Source organism: Ahaetulla prasina, chromosome 5 (assembly GCF_028640845.1).
Source record: "Ahaetulla prasina isolate Xishuangbanna chromosome 5, ASM2864084v1, whole genome shotgun sequence".
Lineage (NCBI taxonomy): Eukaryota > Metazoa > Chordata > Lepidosauria > Squamata > Colubridae > Ahaetulla > Ahaetulla prasina.
The window spans coordinates 12754087-12772848 of record NC_080543.1 but is presented as its reverse complement, the minus strand read 5'-3'; the positions used below and the strand labels follow the sequence as shown (position 1 = coordinate 12772848).

Here is an 18762-nt window from a genome sequence, read left to right as displayed (position 1 = left end):
ATATACATAATTTTGTATTTATTGATTTATTTTGTTATGTTCATGTAGTGTAATACAGTATTGAAAGTGGTGACACTTTGAACACTGAATGCAATGAAATTTCATTTTAGTGTATGCTGATTAGGGTACATTCAAAGTGACAATAAAGTTATTATTCTATTCTATTCTATTCTATTCTATTCTATTCTATTCTATTCTATTCTATTCTATTCTATTCTATTCTCTCTTCCCACCTGCCCAAACCAGGTCTACAAAAATATGGAGATTTTTCTCAATGTCAGCAGATCATCTAAAAACATTTTAACTCATCGGAGCTATTTTCTGGATGGACAGTGAGAGCAAACAGTTTCAAAGGAACTTTTTATATGGATGAATAATGTTGGCTTCAGCTCGGGTTGAATGGATCTTTTAGCCAGAATAGACTAATGGTCTTTAATCTCTCATCCACTAGAAGCACACCATATATACCAAGTTAATCATGACATCACAAAATTGCATCCAGTTTTGGTCACCGCACTTTAAAGAAGATGTTGAGACTCTAGAAAGAGTGGAGAGAAGAGCAACCAGGATGATTAGGGGACTGGAGACTAAAACATATGAAGAACGGTTGCAGGAACGGACATGGTTAGTTTAGTGAAGAGAAGGACCAGGGGAGACATGATAGAAGTTGTCCAGTATTTGAGGGGCTGCCACAGAGAGGAGAGGGTCATGCTATTTTCCAAGGCACTTGAAGGCCAGACAAGGAATTTATTTATTTATTTATTTATTTTATTAGATTTTTATACCGCCCTTCTCCCGAAGGACTCAGGGCGGTGTACAGCCAAATAATAAAAACCCCACAATATACACATTAAAACAAACTGAATGGATGAAAACTGAACAAGGAGAGACTCAACCTAGAAATAAGGAGGAACTTTCTGACAGTGAGAACAATCAACCAATGGAACAGAAGTTGCCTTCAGAAGTTGTGGGAGCTTCACCACTAGAGGCTTTCAAGGAGAGATTGGATTGCCATTTGTCAGAAATGGTGTAGGGTCTCCTTCTTGGCTGGGGGTTGGACTAGATCAGGGATCTCGAACCTTGTCAACTTTAAGACTTATGGACTTCAATTCCACAAGTCTTAAAGTTGACAAGGTTGGAGACCCCTGGACTAGATGACCATAAGGTCCCTTCCACCTCTGTTAATGTAATCTAATCTAATCCAATTGAAGTAGCTTTGACCGGAGAACTATTCAATCATGGTATCTTAGCAAATCATGGCATTTCTTTGAGAGTCCCAGCTGCAGCTGTCACAGTGAAAGCAGCGACGAAGATCTGCTTCTTGACTTCTTCCCAGGCTTTCTCTTGATCTGTTTTGTGGTCAATGTCAAACAGGGCATCATAGATCCCAGGGAAGGACACACCAGCGTACTTGTTGTGACTGTTCGGAGCAAAGACGATGTGTCTAGAAAAAGGCAGCGAGGTCAATTGGCCATTGGAATCGCGTTATTTAGAACAGATGTTCTCAAGGCTTGAAACAAATCAGCATCCTCTAACCTTGCTGCCTTCAAAAACATTAAGGAGAACTTCGCTGAATTAGGCCAGAGGGTCACCTAGTCTCTATTCAATGTCACACGATCAACAATCAGATGCATTCTGGAAGCAAACAGGATTAGACTGGTAGGCGAAAGATCTCTTTTGAAGAAGATCTTAAGATCTGGGAGATCTTAAGATCTAGGAGACCTTAAGCCCACTGTCTCATCTCCATATTCTCAGGGTTCCGATGGACGCCCTAATTAAATCATGAGCCTCGAGCCAAGCTTCAAAAGAAATCCAGTTATTTATTAGGAGCTTCATGTCGGCACGTTCCCAAATGAAGCCAGCTTTGACCTCACGTAATTTACACCCCAATCATGACCCTATTTCCCCCAGGGTGTGTCCTCAATCACCTTCGCCAACAGAGCAATTTCGCAGGTTGTAGAGACCACTCCCCTCTGGCCACTGTGGGTAACTCTGGGAGACAACCTTGAGAGAGATAAGTCCGGAATGTGCATCTGTCTTGGCTGCCATGCTGTTTCATCGGTTTCCCATCCCCCCTTGCCTACGGCAACTCGAGAGCAGGTCAGGGATGCTTTGAGAGTTGACACATATCTTAACTGACCCTCTTATAGAATGACCCCCATGGTTTATTTAGATTTACCTTTCCAGCAAATATCTGGAAGTGTTTTCCAAACAAATCCATTGTAACATGATGGACAAGGCAATTTATTGTTAAAAACTTTCATCTGGGACAGCAGTCACCAACTGGTGGTCCGTGGACCACTGGTGGTCCATGAGAAAATTTTGGTGGTCCGCAGAAAAATTATTTGCATTTTTATATTGCACCAAATCAGGAGTCCTTAAACTATGGATCCTGGGCCAGATACGTGCAATGAACATTTGTGTTGCTGCAGAGATCCCTTCGGGGTCTATTTTGTGCGGGTCGGCAGGGGGGGCAGAAATTCTCACTTGGGGTCTGCTTCGGCCCTCCTGGTGCAGGGCTTTGGATGAAGGCTGGAGGGAAGCACCACTGGTGGCAAAGAGCCAGAGGGCCTCGTTCCAGTGGGACTGCCTCATGGCCTGGAACTGCCTGACCATCTCAGCCTGCTGAGCCTGCAGGTGCCGGTACCTGGCCTTGCACTCCCACAGGTCTTCCCTCTGCTTGAAAAGCCTATGCTCGTAGTCCTCAGTGAGGTGCTTCTGCTGAGCCTCCTTCTCAGCCAGATCCAATTTGAACTGAGCTGTTTTGTCAACTCTTTCTCATGGTGGCTGCTTAGCTCCAAAACTGCTTCCTGTTGGGACCTTAAAGAGACCAAGCGGACAGGCGAGGAGTGGCTGGGAGGGGAGGGGCAAGTAGAGGTCGGCAAGGCATCCCTCGACGTGAGTGACATCGAATTGGGCATGCCCACCCAGTCACATGACCACCTCGCCACGCCCACCCAGCCAGTCATTAGGCAGATCATATTAGTGATCCGTGGGATTTAAATTTATGAATTTAGTGGTCCCTGAGGTCCAAAAGGTTGGTGACCCCTCACCTGGAAGACCAGTGGGCTGCTTTAAGCCATTGGTTGGTCACTATGAGAACACATTATGAACTAGGTGGGCCAGAAGTCTAGTCCAAAAGGTCACTTCTTATGTGCTTATGATATATAAGGATTTTTAAGACTGGGAAAAGACGGTTGATAAGCCACCTTTAATCACTGGGTTGAGTTGGGTGGCTATAAAAACAGAAGATATACATATACATACATACATACATACATACATACATACATACATACATACATATATATATATGTAGGTCTTTGGTTAGTTTCTCGCGTAATGGAAGTGTCTTGGCGGCGTTGAGTCTCATTCGTCATCTTCAGGCTTCAGCTTCCGTGCTGGGAGCAATGTGAAGCAAGCTGAAGCCTGAAGCCTGAAGATGACGAATGAGACTTCGGTCGCCGCCAAGACACTTCCAATTTTACGCTGAGAAAACCTGAATAACCAAAGACCTACATACAAACACCTACGAAAACCTCAGAATATATATATATATATATATATATATATATATATATATATATATCAGTTCAAACCCCACTAGCAGTTAAAAGGAAGAAACAGCTGCAATCACACATTGCTTCCAGAAGCACAAAGCTGAAGCCTGAAGATGACGAATGAGACTTCAAAACGTTGCCAAGACACTTCCAATTTTACGCGGGAGAAAACCGAATAACCAAAGACCTACATATATATATATATGTGTGTGTATATATATATATATATATATATATATATATATATATATATATATATATATATATATATATATATATATATTCTGAGGTTTTTGCGGGTGTTTGTATGTAGGTCAAGAAGATCCCAGAAGCACGAAGCTGAAGCCTGAAGATGACGAATGAGACTTCGTCGAAACGTCGCCAAGACACTTCCAATTTTACGCGGAAGAAAACCCAAATAACCAAAGACCTATATATATATAATCTCCTTACCTATAAAATGGTCTGCCAGGCAATCCAAGAGGATCGATAAATGCTCTTTCCAAGAACATCAACTGATCATTCCAAGACCTTACTTCAATTGGGCTGAAAATTTAGACAATTGAAAACAGTGTTAAAGGGAACATGACCTCTGATCAGGATGCACAAACTTTTGAAAACCAAAGCAAAGTTGAGAGAGAAATATCTTAACTGGCCTTTCTAAGGCTAGAGCTTGCAAGGATCCCTTAAAGTTCAACTAGCAGAAAATTAAAGTTCAACTAGCAGAAAATATGACTTCAGTAACAGAGTTGTAAATACTTAAAACACACTACCTGACTCTGTGGTCTCTTCCCAAAATCCCCAAAGCTTTAACCAAAAACTGTCTACTATTGACCTTACCCCATTCCTAAGAGGACTGTAAGGGGCGTGCATAAGAGCACAAGAATGCCTACCGTTCCTGTCCTATTGTTTCCTTTCATTATATCAAATTAATATAGTTATTGCATACTTTTGCTCATATATATGCTTATATATAGTATAGTTATTTCGTGCTTATGCTTATATATACTGTTGTGACAAATAAATTAATAAAAGAAATAAAATAAACTACCATACTTTTCATAGTATAAGACGCACTTTTTCCCCCCTAAAAGAGGGTGAAAATTTGGGTACGTCTTATACACTGAGTGAAGCCCTGCCCACCCACCAGCCCCCAATCTTTGTCCATTTTTGGCCTCTGTGCATCACATTTTCAGCCTCCGAACACTCCGTTTTAGACCCATTCCAGACTCTGGGGATTGCCATAGCATTTCGCCTGGAATGGGTCTAAAATGCAATATTCGGAAGCCAAAAATGCGAGGCACCAAGGCTGCGATGGTCTGTGGCAATCCCTGCTGCCTGGAACAGCTGATTGGGGGTATTCCGGGAGGCAGATCTACCCGCTAATCAGCTGCTCATGCTGCGATAATGTGCTGAAGCTGACCAAGCTGTTTGCTATTTGCTGCAAGGACGCTAGCCAGCTGAATACTGATGGATGCTGGTAGGCAGAGGCAGATTTTTTGTTACTTGTTTTCCTCCCCAAAAACGAATGTGCATCTTAAATACTCTGAAAAATACAGTAATATCAGGAAAATCAGGCCGGGTTATTTACGGGACCGCCTACTGCCACCGATCGCCTCCCACCGACCCGTACGCTCTCACAGAGAGGGACTCCTTAGGGTGCCGTCCGCCAGGCAGTGCCGACTGACGACACCCAGAGGAAGGGCTTTCTCTGTGGGGGCTCCCACCCTCTGGAACGAGCTTCCCCCAGGGCTTCGTCAACTTCCTGACCTCCGAACCTTCCGTCGCGAGCTTAAGACACATCTATTTATTTGCGCAGGGCTAGCCTAGGGTTTTAGTTTTTAAATTTAGTTTTTAATGGGGTTTTATATTATTTTATTCTAGTGATATTTTTAATTCGGCCTAATTAATAAGTTTTTTAATTGTTGTTTTTACCTGGATTATTTGCATGTTTTTATCTGGCTGTAAACCGCCCTGAGTCCTTCGGGAGATAGGGCGGTATAAAAATTCAAATAAATAAATAAATAAATAAATAAATAAATAAATAAATAAATAAATAAATAAATAAATAAATAAATAAATAAATAAATAAATAAATAAAAAAAATATCTTATCTGAAAGAACAGAAAATTAGGAGACTTACTTATGGATGTCGGCTAATTCAAGTCTGCGGTGAAAGTCACTAGCAACGTCTGAAAATTCCTTTACGGAATCTCGGAGCAAAACTGGAACAATGCAGAAGAGAAAACTTTAAATTATGAGACACTTATTTTTATTGTTTCCATGAAATTAGCTCAAGTGTAGAGAACCTGTGGCTCTCCAGAGGTTGAATGAGAGCTCTTACATCCCTTATTACCCACGCAGTTTAGAGGTATGAGAATTGTAATTCAGAATTTTCCATAATGGCCCAGCAGACTGGAATTCTGAGACATTGCCCGGACTGAGGAAGTAATTATATTATGGCAGGAAGCACATGTAAACAAACAGTAGGAAGAGGTCAACAATCATTCACTCTAAGGTAGTCTTTGTTTAACTGGGGAAAAAAAGGACTATCTGCTTTGGCAAAGCAAGGTGACTAGGTCAGCAGATGCTGATGAGATAGAAAAAGAGGAAAACTGCATGACACAGTCTTTTCAGGACCAGTTAATTAATCTCTTGAAGGCCAGACAAGGAACAATGGATGGAAACTGACCAAGGAGAGATTCAACCTGGAAATAAGAAGAAATTTTCTGACAGCGAGAACAATCAACCCATGGAACAGAAGTTGCCTTCGGAAGTAGTGGGAGCTTCATCACTGGAGGCTTTCAAGAAGAGATTGGACTGTCATTTGTTAGAAATGGTGTATATCTTCCTGCTTGGGCAGGGGGTTGGACTAGATGACCTACAAGGTCCCTTCCAACTCTGTTATCTGTTAAATCTCTTTCCTTGGGGTGCAGTGGCTGCACTTGAAATATGAGTTATCTGCAGCTTTGTTCATATTTATATACCCTGTTTCCCCTAAAATAAGACATCCCCTGATAATAAGCCCATCTTATTATCCCCTGATAATAAGCCCATCTTGCTCCATGCGCCCCAAAGGAATAAGACATCCCCAAAAATAAGGCCAAGTGCTTATTTTGGGGTTCAAAAAACTATAAAACAGGGTCTTATTTTCGGGGAAACATGGTACATGGAATTGGAAAGAGAGATGGAGGTACCGTTTTCTTAGAAGCAGCACATATGGCTGTCTACGTTTGTAAGGATAATATAGGTAGTCCTTGACTTATGACCGCAACTGAGCCCCAAAGATGTTTCTTAAGTGAGTTTTACCCTATTCTATGACCTTTCTTGCCACAGTCACTAAACAAATGACTGCAGCCGATAAGTTGGTCACACGGTTGTTAAGTGAATCTGGCTTCCCCATTGACTTTGCTTGTCGGAATGTTCTGTCCCCCCACTTCAGTCCGGGAGACACATGAACTGACTCAGTTAGCCGGCAATTTAGTCCACGGCAGCTATCAGCTCTGGCAGCAAACCAGCGATCGTCTGCCAAGGTTTTCTTTTATCTTCCTTGATGCCGGCATGTCAGAAGCTCGTTACCGGAGCAACCAGAAAGGCAGGAACAAACAGCAATCCAGGCCAAATGCTCAGTCAAATAGTTCAGCTCAAGTTTTCTCCAGTCAGTTTGGTTTGTCCGTCAAGAAGTAGTGGGAGCTTCATCACTGGAGGCTTTCAAGAAGAGACTGGACTGCCATTTGTTAGAAATGGTGTAGGGTCTCCTGCTTGGGCAGGGGGTTGGACTAGATGACCTACAAGGTCCCTTCCAACTCTGTTATCTGTTAAATCTCTTTCCTTGGGGTGCAGTGGCTGCACTTGAAATATGAGTTATCTGCAGCTTTGTTCATATTTATATACCCTGTTTCCCCTAAAATAAGACATCCCCTGATAATAAGCCCATCTTATTATCCCCTGATAATAAGCCCATCTTGCTCCATGCGCCCCAAAGGAATAAGACATCCCCAAAAATAAGGCCAAGTGCTTATTTTGGGATTCAAAAAACTATAAAACAGGGTCTTATTTTCAGGGAAACATGGTACATGGAATTGGAAAAAGAGATGGAGGTACCGTTTTCTTAGAAGCAGCACATATGGCTGTCTACATTTGTAAGGATAATATAGGTAGTCCTTGACTTATGACCGCAACTGAGCCCCAAATTTCTGTTGCTAAATGAGATGTTTGTTAAGTGAGTTTTACCCTATTCTATGACCTTTCTTGCCACAGTCACTAAACAAATGACTGCAGCCGATAAGTTGGTCACACGGTTGTTAAGTGAATCTGGCTTCCCCATTGACTTTGCTTGTCGGAATGTTCTGTCCCCCCACCTCAGTCCGGGAGACACGTGAACTGACTCAATTAGTCGGCAATTTAGTCCATGGCAGCTATCAGCTCTGGCAGCAAACCAGCGATCGTCTGCCAAGGTTTTCTTTTATCTTCCTTGATGCCAGCATGTCAGAAGCTCGTTACCGGAGCAACCAGAAAGTCAGGAACAAACAGCAATCCAGGCCAAATGCTCAGTCAAATAGTTCAGCTCAAGTTTTCTCCAGTCAGTTTGATTTGTCCGTCACAAAGTAGTGGAGCAGCCCCTCCTGCTTTTATACCCTGTGGGATGTGGCTCCGTGACTCAGCACTTTCTAGGCCTGCCCCACCCCTTCTTCTGTTGTCCCCGTCTCTCTTGTCTACGAAACCTGGGATCTAACCAGGACTGATTGTCCACAGCTGGGTCTGGAAGCGGTGCCTGGGCGGGGGAGATACAGGAGACAGAGGCCTCGTCACCTCCTCCACCTGGCCTGCCTCTGGCTCCTGGAGCTGAGCCAGAGAGGCCGGCCCTGCAGAGGGGAGCCCTGATGGCCCTTCCCCCTCACTCTCTGAGTCACTTTCTGGCAGGGGGCCAGGCCCGGGGGCGGCTGGAGCCGCAACACAGAAGGTCGCAAAAGGGGATCACAGGACCCCTAGGACACAGCAATGGTCATAAGAATGAGTCCGTTGCCAAGCGTCTGAATTTTGTTCACGTGATCATGGGGATGCCACAAAGGTTGTAAGTGTGAGAAATGGTCATAAGTCACTTTTTTCAGTGCAGTTGTAGCTTTGAATGGTCGCTAAATGAGCTGTTGTACATTGAGGACTATCTTCACTCCTGGTGATGATATATCAGTGGTGAAATCCAATTTTTTTTACTACCGGTTCTGTGGGCGTGGCTTGGTAGGCGTGGTATGTCTTGGAGGGCATGGCTTGGTGGGCATGGCAGAGGAAGGATACTGCAAAATCCCCATTCCGTTCCCACTCCTGGGAGAAGGATATTGCAAAATCTCCATTCCCACCCCACTCTGGTGCCAGCCAGAGGTGGTATTTGCCGGTTCTCCGAAATGTTTGCTACCAGTTCTCTGAACTGCTCAAAATTTCCACTACTGGTTCTCCAGAACCTGTCAGAACCTATTCGATTTCACCCCTGTGATATATCCTATGTATTAGCCATTTATAGTTGCAATCTTGTTGTGGCCTTCACACCTTGTGGGATTAGTTTCATGAAATAAATTCATTTGTGAGTTGTTGTTTTTTCCTGAATCTATTATTCACTTCATGAAGTGACTCTAGATCTACAGTAGCTTTAGGACTTTCCTGAAATCACAAGTAGGGAGAACATTTAGGTCTCGATTCCCTGATACTAATCTTCATTTTTTTGAGGTAACTGCTTTGGACAAAGCTCATAATATATCTAAAGGGATACGGTGGCTCAGTGGCTAAGACGCTGAGCTTGTCCATCGAAAAGTCGGCAGTTCAGCAGTTTGAACCTATAGTGCCATATAATGGGGTGAGCTCCCGTTACTTGTGCCAGCTTCTGCCAACCTAGCAGTTTCGAAAGCACGTAAAAAATGCAAGTAGAAAAATAGGGACCACGTTTGGTGGGAAGGGAACAGCTTTCCGTGCGCCTTTGGCGTTGAGTCATGCCCGCCACATGACCATGGAGACATCTTTGGATACCGCTGGCTCTTTGGCTTTGAAATGTAGATTAGCACTGCCCCCTAGAGTCGGGAACGACTAGCACACATGTGCGAGGGGAACCTTTACTTTTTCATAATATATCTGGAGGATATACAGTTGTGATAAGCATTTCCCTTCCCCAACATATTTTACTAAAACAGTGAGGAGGTTACACCAAAAAAGGACTCAATTGGCTCACAGGGGGCTAAATCTAACCCCAAAGACCCCCAGTGATATCCTGGTCTAAATACCTGCACCCTGTCAAGGGAGTCATTTTGCATAAAAAGTATTGGAGAGAAAGAATTGTTAAAAATTAGGTATCCTTCACATGGCTGCTATCAGTATTCACCTAATGGGCAGGGCTGAAGCAGTGGTGGTGGGTTGCCCTCGGTTCGGACCGGTTCACAAGAACCGGTAGTAAAACTGGCAGGAGGCTCCGCCCACTGACCTGGACGTTATCAGGAAGCTTCTGCACACGCGCAGAAGCACACGTGCGCAGCCCTATTACAAACCAGTAGTAAAGGTAACTAGAACCCACCCTGGGCTGAAGACAACCCCACAAGAATCCAAGATGCCCATAATTGATCTTTTGTTGAAGGAATGTGAGGAAGCTCTAATCCAAGAGTTCTATCAACTTCTGGGTTTCAAGAGCAAGCTGTCTTTAGATCATGGATGGGCAACCTATGGCAACTTTATGACTTGTGGACTTCAATTCCCAGAATTCCTGAGCCAGCATAAAGTACACAGATCATAAAGTTGCCATAATGCCCAACCCTGGTTTAAGAGATGCAGTTTTTAAACTCTTGGGCCTACATAACAGGTCAGACTTCAGTCTGACCTAAGCATAGTACATAAAATTATCTACCAAAATGTCCTACCTGTCAACGACTACTTCAGCTTCAACCACAACAATACACGAGCAAATAATAGATACAAACTCAAGGTAAACCGCTCCAAACTTGATTGCAGAAAATATGACTTCAGCAACAGTCAACGCCTGGAATGCACTACCTGACTCTGTAGTTTCTTCCCCAAACCCCCAAAACTTTAAGCTTAAACTGTCTACTGTTGACCTCACCCCATTCCTAAGAGGTCTGTAAGGGGCGTGCATAAGTGCACCTGCGTGCCTACTGTCCCTGTCCTAATATTTTTTTTTTTTTTTTTTTTTTTTTTTTTGTTTACATTTATACCCCGCCCTTCTCCGAAGACTCAGGGCGGCTTACAGTGTATAAGGCATATTCCTTTTTTACTTGCTCTTTTCATGTATCCAAGTTATGTTTATACTTTTACCTGTTATCTTATATATGATTGAAAAATAAATAAATAAAAAATAAAATAAAATAAAATACTGAGGCCTCTGTTTTGCATGGAAGTACCAATTTTCTATTGGAATATTTAGAACCATACAATGAACGGTTGGAGGTAGGCTTAGCCTAACGAAGAAAAGGACTTAGGGTGACATGATAGCAGTCTTCCAATATTTGAAGGGCTGCCCTAAAGAAGAGGGGGGGTCAACCTATTTTCCAAAGCACCTGAAGGCAGGACAAGAAGCAATGGATGGAAACTGATCAAGGAGAGAAGCAACCTAGAACTAAGGAGAAATTTCCTGACAATGAGAACCATCAGTGGGACAACTTGCCTCCAAACATTGTGGGTGTTCCATCACTGAAGGCTTTTAAGAAGAGACCAGACAGCCATTTGTCTGAAAGGCTATGTTTTCCTGCTTGAGCAGGGGTTGGACTAGGAGACCTCCAAGGTCCCTTCCAACTCTGTTACTCAGTTGTTTTGCAACGGTCAGATGTTGTTTTTCATTGACTGCCTGAGATCTCGCTTTCACAACAAGTAGATCAAAGGAATCAGGGAGGAATGCTGGGTGTTATTGAAGATCCTGCCTTGATGTTGGGGATGTGTCGGCTTACCTAATGATACATTGTGTGCTTCCATTGCCGCCTGATGTTTCATGGTTATGTTGTAAATGATATCAACATAGCTATTAAGTGCCTTGGCGTAATCTCTGCAGTCGAAGGGGAGGAGGGCCGCATCAGCCAGCTCAAACACCAGCCCGCCACGCACTTGGGCTACAGCCAAGTGATTCTTGAAAGTTGGGTCATAAAACTTTTCCACAATCTCGTACGTCTCATAGACGCTGTGATAAACCGGATAGCTGCTGAATTTGTCCACTTTCTGAGAAAAAAAAAAAAGGTGTCACTGTGGCGAAATGTAAAATTTGTTACTCCCGGTTCTGTGGGTGTGGCTTGGTGTGGGAGGGTAATGAGACCGGGTGGGCGTGGCCAACTTTTTTTTTTTTACTTTTAAAAGCATTTTTTCTACAACCTCTTCGGCCGAAGAGGTTGTATAAAAAATGCTTTTAAAAGGATCCTCTGATGATCCCAGCTGAGTTGCCTGATCGTCACAGGCTTTTCTTTTCTTTTAAAAGCATTTTGCCTTTAAAAGAAAAAAAAGTCTCTGATGATCCCAGCTGAGTTGCCTGATCGTCACAGGCTTTTCTTTTCTTTAAAAGCATTTTTTCTACAACCTCTTTGCCCGAAGAGGTTGTAGAAAAAAATGCTTTTAAAAGCCTCTGATGATCCCAGCTGAGCCACACGATCATCGGAGGCTTTTTTTTTTACTTTTAAAAGCATTTTTTCAGCCGAAGAAAAAATGCTTTTAAAAGTAAAAAAGAAAAAACCTCTGATGATCGCGTGGCTCAGCTGGGCATGGGAGGGGGCAGGGATTTTTGCTACCGGTTCTCTGAACCACCCACCGCCATCACTACCATATCGGGTGATCTGGTCCGAACCGGGAACATTTCACCCCTGGTGTCACTCTATGTGGGCTTCATTTTGGTGACTGAACAACATTCGTACACAAAATAGTGAGGTCTGCACAACATATCCAACACTGGTCAAAATAGAATTGCTATGTTCACAGATCTCTCCTCAAAGCTAATAATACATTGTAGCTGAACGTGATGGACTGGATTGCAAATGCGCTAAAATGGATTATCAAATGTGTTATTAGATGCACTATAATTTCAATTTATATTTCACTTGCATTGCATTAATTATTTCCCAGGGTTTTCCCGTAGGTGTTTTTTTTTTTCCAGGAGGCAACTGGACTTTCTTGTTTTTTCTTTTGTTTTTTTTTATTTTTTTATTTTTTATTACTTTTTTTACAACAAACAAACAAAAAAAATACATTATTACACCCTTGTGCTATACATAAAAGGAAGATTTGGGTCTTCGGATATATCCTCATGATTGCCAAAATCCACGTTCTCGAGGTACAGGTACTGAAGCGTCCAATGTTCCAAGCGCAAAGTCCACAAATGGTTTCCAAGTCTTCCAGAAAATATCTTCTTTATACACACCACTTCTAATTTTAATATCACATGTCATTTTATCATTTAAAGCTAATTTCCACATTTCAGAATTCCACTCTTCTATTCTAAAAATCACATCTAGTTTCCAATATCTAGCTATTATAATTCTACCTATTATAATCATAATTCTAATCAATTCTTTTCATATTTTGTTAATTCTATTTCCTTAATTACCAACAATAATATAGTTTCCACTCTCAATGTTATTACTTTCCCATCATTTCAAATATCATTTTCTCCAATTGTTGCCAAAACTTTTTAACCTTATCACAATTATACCACATATGTTCATAAGTCCCCAATTCCATCTCACATCTCCAACATTTTTTACTAGTTTTTTTATCCATTTGTGACAATCTTACTGGAGTCAAATACCATTTCCAAACAACTTTATAATTGTGCTCTTTAATCCTTATAGATAAAGTTCTCATAATTCTACTCTTCCAATTCACATTCCAATCTGATTCTGGTATTTCAATATTAAGATCTTTTTCCCAATTTGTCCTCATCACTCTTTGTAATTTTTCATCAGAATTTATAATCTTATAAACCCTACTAACGAGTCCCTTTAGCCCAATTTCATCTTTCATAATCCGAGATACTAAATATTCAAATTCAGTTTCACATCTATTTATTGAATAATTTTCCTTTAGTTTTTTTGTCCATTTTTCTATCTGTATTTTTTCAAACCAACTTAACCCTAATTTTTCAATAATTTCTTTATTCCTCCTTTCATTTCCCATAACTTTTATCCAATCTCTAATAATTTCTATATTTTCCTCTTTAATCACTTCATTACGTTTTATATTATTTTTAATTGGCCAAATTCCAGTTGTCTCCCCCAAAAAGATTATATCCGGAATTAAAATTTTAACAAATTTGTTCCACATTTTACTTAATCCCTTTAACCAATAACTTCTACTTACACATTTTAAATTTGCTTTATCTAAAACCACCTTGATCCAAATTTCTCTATATCCCTTAACTCTAAATCTCTCCAATAATTATCTTCACCTTTAAGTATTTTTACCACTATCCGGATACCATACGCACAGTAATAATTAAGTAATTTGGGGATTCCTAATCCACCTTCCTTTTGATTTTGATACCACATTTTCTTCACTAATCTGGGTCTTTTGCCACCATTGCAAAATTTATCCAGTTTTTTCTGATATCCTTCAATATCTTTCTCTGTCAAATTTAGTGGTAGCATCTCGAATAAAAAGTTGAACTTGGGCAGCAACATCATCTTACACATTGCAATTCTACCAAACCAAGACAACTTTAAAATTTTATATTTATCTATCTTCTTCTCAATTTCGTTAATCACCACATCATAATTAAGTTTTTTCAATTCTTTAACCTTAAGTGAAAGCACTATACCCAAATATTTCAATGTGTTTTAATCCTTATCCCAAATTGCTCTTGCATATTCTCAGACTCATTACCATTACTATCCATCAATAATTCTGACTTTGACCAATTTACTTTCAATCCTGTCATTTCTTCAAATTCTATCAAATGCTTATATATCTTTTCAAATCTTTCTCTACATTTTTCAAAATAATTAAAGTATCATCCGATACAAATTTATCTTATACCCCTTATATCCTTCTAATTCTTCATCTTTTTCTATCATTTTTGTCAATATTTCCATAGCCAATAAAAATAATGTTGGGGACAGGGGACATCCTTGTCTCGTACCAGCTTCTAATTTTATCTCTTCAGTTAATATTCCATTCACCTTCACTCTTGCACTGCTCTTTTGGTATAATTTTGAAATAACATGTATAAACTTATTACCAAAGCCTAAAGCCTCCACAATTACTTTAATTGTTTCCCATTGTACAGAATCAAAAGCTTTAAAATATCCAATGATACTATACCAATTTTATCACCATTATATTCAGCTACATCTATAATATTTAATACTCTTCTAACAATATCACTCATGTATCTACCCTTCACAAAGCCTACTTGATTATAACTTATATATCTATCTATAAATCTATTTAATCTATTACTTATAATAGCAGTAAATATCTTTGCATCCTGATTAATTAAAGAAATGGGCCGATAGGACTCAATCCTTTCTAAATCTTTATCTGGTTTAGAAATTAGGGATATCACCGTTCTATTCCATGACGAAGGTACTTCCCCACCATGTAATATTCCATTAAATAATTTTTGCAATCTTGGTATTATTAATTCTTTAAATTCTTTATAAAACTCAATAGGTAATCCATCCTCACCTGGAGCTTTCCCTAATTTTAATTTTTGTATTATTCCATTAATCTCATCTTGTGTTATATCTTCTTCCATCAATTCCTTTTATGTTTGATCAATTTTCACCACATACTTTTCTAAATAGCTTTGCAATTTTCCCCGATTAATTGGTTTCTTTGAATATAGTTTCTGAAAAAAATTTCTAACCACTTCACATTTCTCTAATTTTTTATAACATCTTATACCTCTATCATCTATCAAAACTCCAATTTCTCTCTTCTCTCTTTTATCTTTCGCCATCTTTGCCAATAATTTAGAGTTTCTATTACTAAATTCAAAAAAATTCCTATTTAAAAATCTCAAATTTCTTTTTACTAACTCTGTATCTTCTTCTATCATTTTATTTCTTAACATATTAAGCTCCTGAAGAATTTTTTTTTCTTTAGTAAGCAAAAATTGATTTTCCAATTCTTTAATCTGATTTTTATCTCTTTCGAAGCATCCACATATTTAAAATCCCCATTTTATTTGCTCCTCCACAGCGGGTGGGATTAGTACTATCTATTTTATCTCTGATTAAATTAAAATCCCCAGCCACAATTACTTTCCCTACACTTTCATTCTCCAAAATTTTTGTTATTTTTTCAAGAAATTCTCTTTGTTTTTCATTCGGTAAATATAAATTAACAAGTGTCACTTTTTCCTCATTAAGATTTCCAACAATTATTACATATCTTCCATCTTCATCCAAAATTACCTTATGTTTTTCAAAGTACACCCTATCTGATATCAGTGTTGCAACTCCTCTAGCTTTTGAAGTTCCAAATGCTTTTTCATATATTTGCATACCTTTTATATACATTCTATTTGAATCTTCAGATTTCTGATGGGTTTCTTGTAAAAATAAAATGTCTGGCAAATCCCTTTTAATCTTAAGCTCCAATCTTCTTCTTTTAATCTGATTCCCTGTACCCTTCACATTCCATGACATTATTTTTATAACTCCCATTTAAAATATAAATTTTTAATCCTATCCCGCATCTTCCTTTCTGTGCCCACCACCCGACATTAAACTACCATATTTAACATATAAACAACAATAAGAAAACAGAAAAAAAACAAAAAACAAAACAAACAATAAAGTACAAACAATCTTCTTCCCCCACATCCTCATCGATTTCACCTCTATAAAGAGAATGGGGGAGAGGGGACGTGCCAATGCCCGGGCCACTTCTTTCGGGCTGTCTATTTAAATTCATCACTCAAAAAAAAAGATAACGATGACCCGCATTCAGCTTCGTATTTTCCAAGACTCTTATCTGCTTCTTCTCTTACTATATCCTCACGACTCTTCTTCTGTTCAACCAACACAGGTGATATTTCTTTCCTCTTTAACCCTTTGGAGTCTTGCCCTCCAATAGCCCCTTTTTCTTCTTCTGGGATTGATGTTTCCGCGTATGTTCCACCCATCTGAAGCATTTGATCTTTTATCTCCATTAAATCCTCCATCTCAATCAGTCCAAGCTCCCGTAAATATAATAATGCATCTATATCTGGGGTGATTGTACGCATCCTTCCTTTATAAAAAAATTTCAATTGTTGTGGTGGCCTCCAATTGTATTTAATTCCATTATCCCTCAAAACTTTTGTTTTTTCTTTTGAAGACGTTTTGCTTCTCATCCAAGAAGCTTCTTTAGCTCTGACAGGATAGTGGGGAATGGAAGGATTTATGCTCCTTGCAGACAGCTGGTCATTTGCATCCTTTTAAGGAGTCGTTGAGGCCAATTGGAGGTTGATCTTTGTCCTCAGGGTCACCTGAGTGGTTCCTGTGGTCTGCAATTTTTTCTCTCTGGAAATCCATTCCTACTCCCACACCATGCAAAGGGTTGTTCATCCCAAATTGTATAGTTAAAAATCCTACAGAGCTGAAGAAGCTTCTTGGATGATAAGCGAAACATCTTCAAAAGAAAAACAACAACAAGAAAGTCCAGTTGCCTCCTTGAAAAAAAGCACCTGGATGACTTAAGAATCTCTACCGACTTTCCCAGGGTTTGATCAGTTGCTCCTTGCAAATGATCAATGGTTGCTGATTTGAATACGAGTCCTTTTTTAAATATTTTTTTAACCCCATCTTTATTATTTTTTATAAATAACTCAAGGCGGTGAACAAACCTAATGCTCCTTCTTCCTCTATTTTTCTCGCAACAAGATCCTTCTGAGATAATTATCCAATTAATATAATCATTACATACTTATGCTTATATATATGCTTATATATTGTATAGTTATCTCATGCTTATGCTTATATATACTGTATGACAAAATAAATAAATAAAATAAAATAAGTTGGACCGATAGGGAGTGACTGGCCCAAAGTCACCCAACTGGCTTTTATGGCTAAGGCAAGACTCAAATTTACAGCCTTGCCACCAGGGGTATTCTGGGAGTTGAAGTCCACACATCCCAAAGCTGCCAAATTTGAGAAACACTAGGGTTATATCAGGGGTGGGCTGCCGGGGGTTCGCAGGGGTTTGGGAGAACCTCTAGCTAAGATTCTGTGCAGTTTAGCGAACCCCCAAATCTCAGTCCTGGCTAGCCCCACCCACCCCATCCCTCCCCTCCCCTCCCCTCCCAGGAGTCCCCACACAGCCTGTTTTGGATGCAGGTGAGTGCAGGACATGCACAGAGGTTCGGGGAAGGCAAAAAACGGGCCAACCGAAGTTCAGGAAGGCCGGAAATGGGCCCAAAGGGCCTCCGGAGCCTGGGGAGGTCATTTTCACCCTCCCGGAAGCTCAAGGAAAGCCTCGGGAGTCCAGGGAGGGCAAAAACGCCCCCCCCCCAATGGTGCAGGAGGCCGACTAGGTCACGCCCACCATGACTATGCCCACCCAGCAACCGGGCAGAAAACCCCTTGCTAAAATTTTTGAAGCCCACTCCTGGGTTATATAAACTAGGTCATCTTCTCCAATCTTCCTTTGTTATGTTGCTTCTTTTACTCTGCATTATACTGTCATGTTCAAGTATTTAATTTATTTTGTTTGTTATTTCTTTCTTATTGTTGGGCCTTTGACGGTAAATCAATAAACAAGAAAAGGGTTTTAATAAGCAGTTTTGAAGCTCTTTAATATCTCCTATTATAGCTAGAGGGCATAAGGTGAGGCCTAAATTATATTTTACTTAGTATTTTACTTAGTACGGTATTGCCTTGGGCTTTCAGTCAGATTCGTGCAATTGTAGATTGTACAGCTTGACACGGGAAAGAAAGGCCATCTGTTTCCACTGGAATTAAGTTCTTAGATAATTTACATCTTCTGAACTATTGAGAAATACTTGAGATAAGAAAAATGGACTTTTGCAATTAATTCTTATCTTTGAAGTGGAAAGATTTCAGATTCTCCAGATGGAATGCTTGCAGCTTTCTCTGTTTGGGCATTTTTCAGATGTCCTGAACTGCAGTTCCCACAATCCACAGCCAACATCTGGAAAGTTTTAGGTTCCAGAAGGCAGTTTCAAATAGATTTCTTCACGCTATTCTTTGGAGAGAGAGCAGGGCTTGGTGATTAAGGAACTGGACTA

The 18762-nt window shown here is 40.2% G+C and overlaps 1 protein-coding gene across 2 annotated transcripts in view; it reads right to left on the bottom strand.

The window, feature by feature from the left end:
* Positions 1–825: 825 nt before the first annotated feature.
* Positions 826–18762, bottom strand: part of LOC131200045 (glutamate carboxypeptidase 2-like) — a 53007-nt gene continuing 35070 nt past the window's right edge. For both annotated transcript variants that reach the window (XM_058186369.1, XM_058186370.1), the window contains exons 16-19: positions 11498–11762; positions 5704–5785; positions 4014–4106; positions 826–1444 (exon numbers count right to left, since the gene is read on the bottom strand). In XM_058186369.1, coding sequence (XP_058042352.1) covers positions 1255–1444; positions 4014–4106; positions 5704–5785; positions 11498–11762 — 630 coding nt within the window. In that variant the 3' untranslated portion in view covers positions 826–1254. The remainder of the gene's footprint in view (positions 1445–4013; positions 4107–5703; positions 5786–11497; positions 11763–18762) is intronic.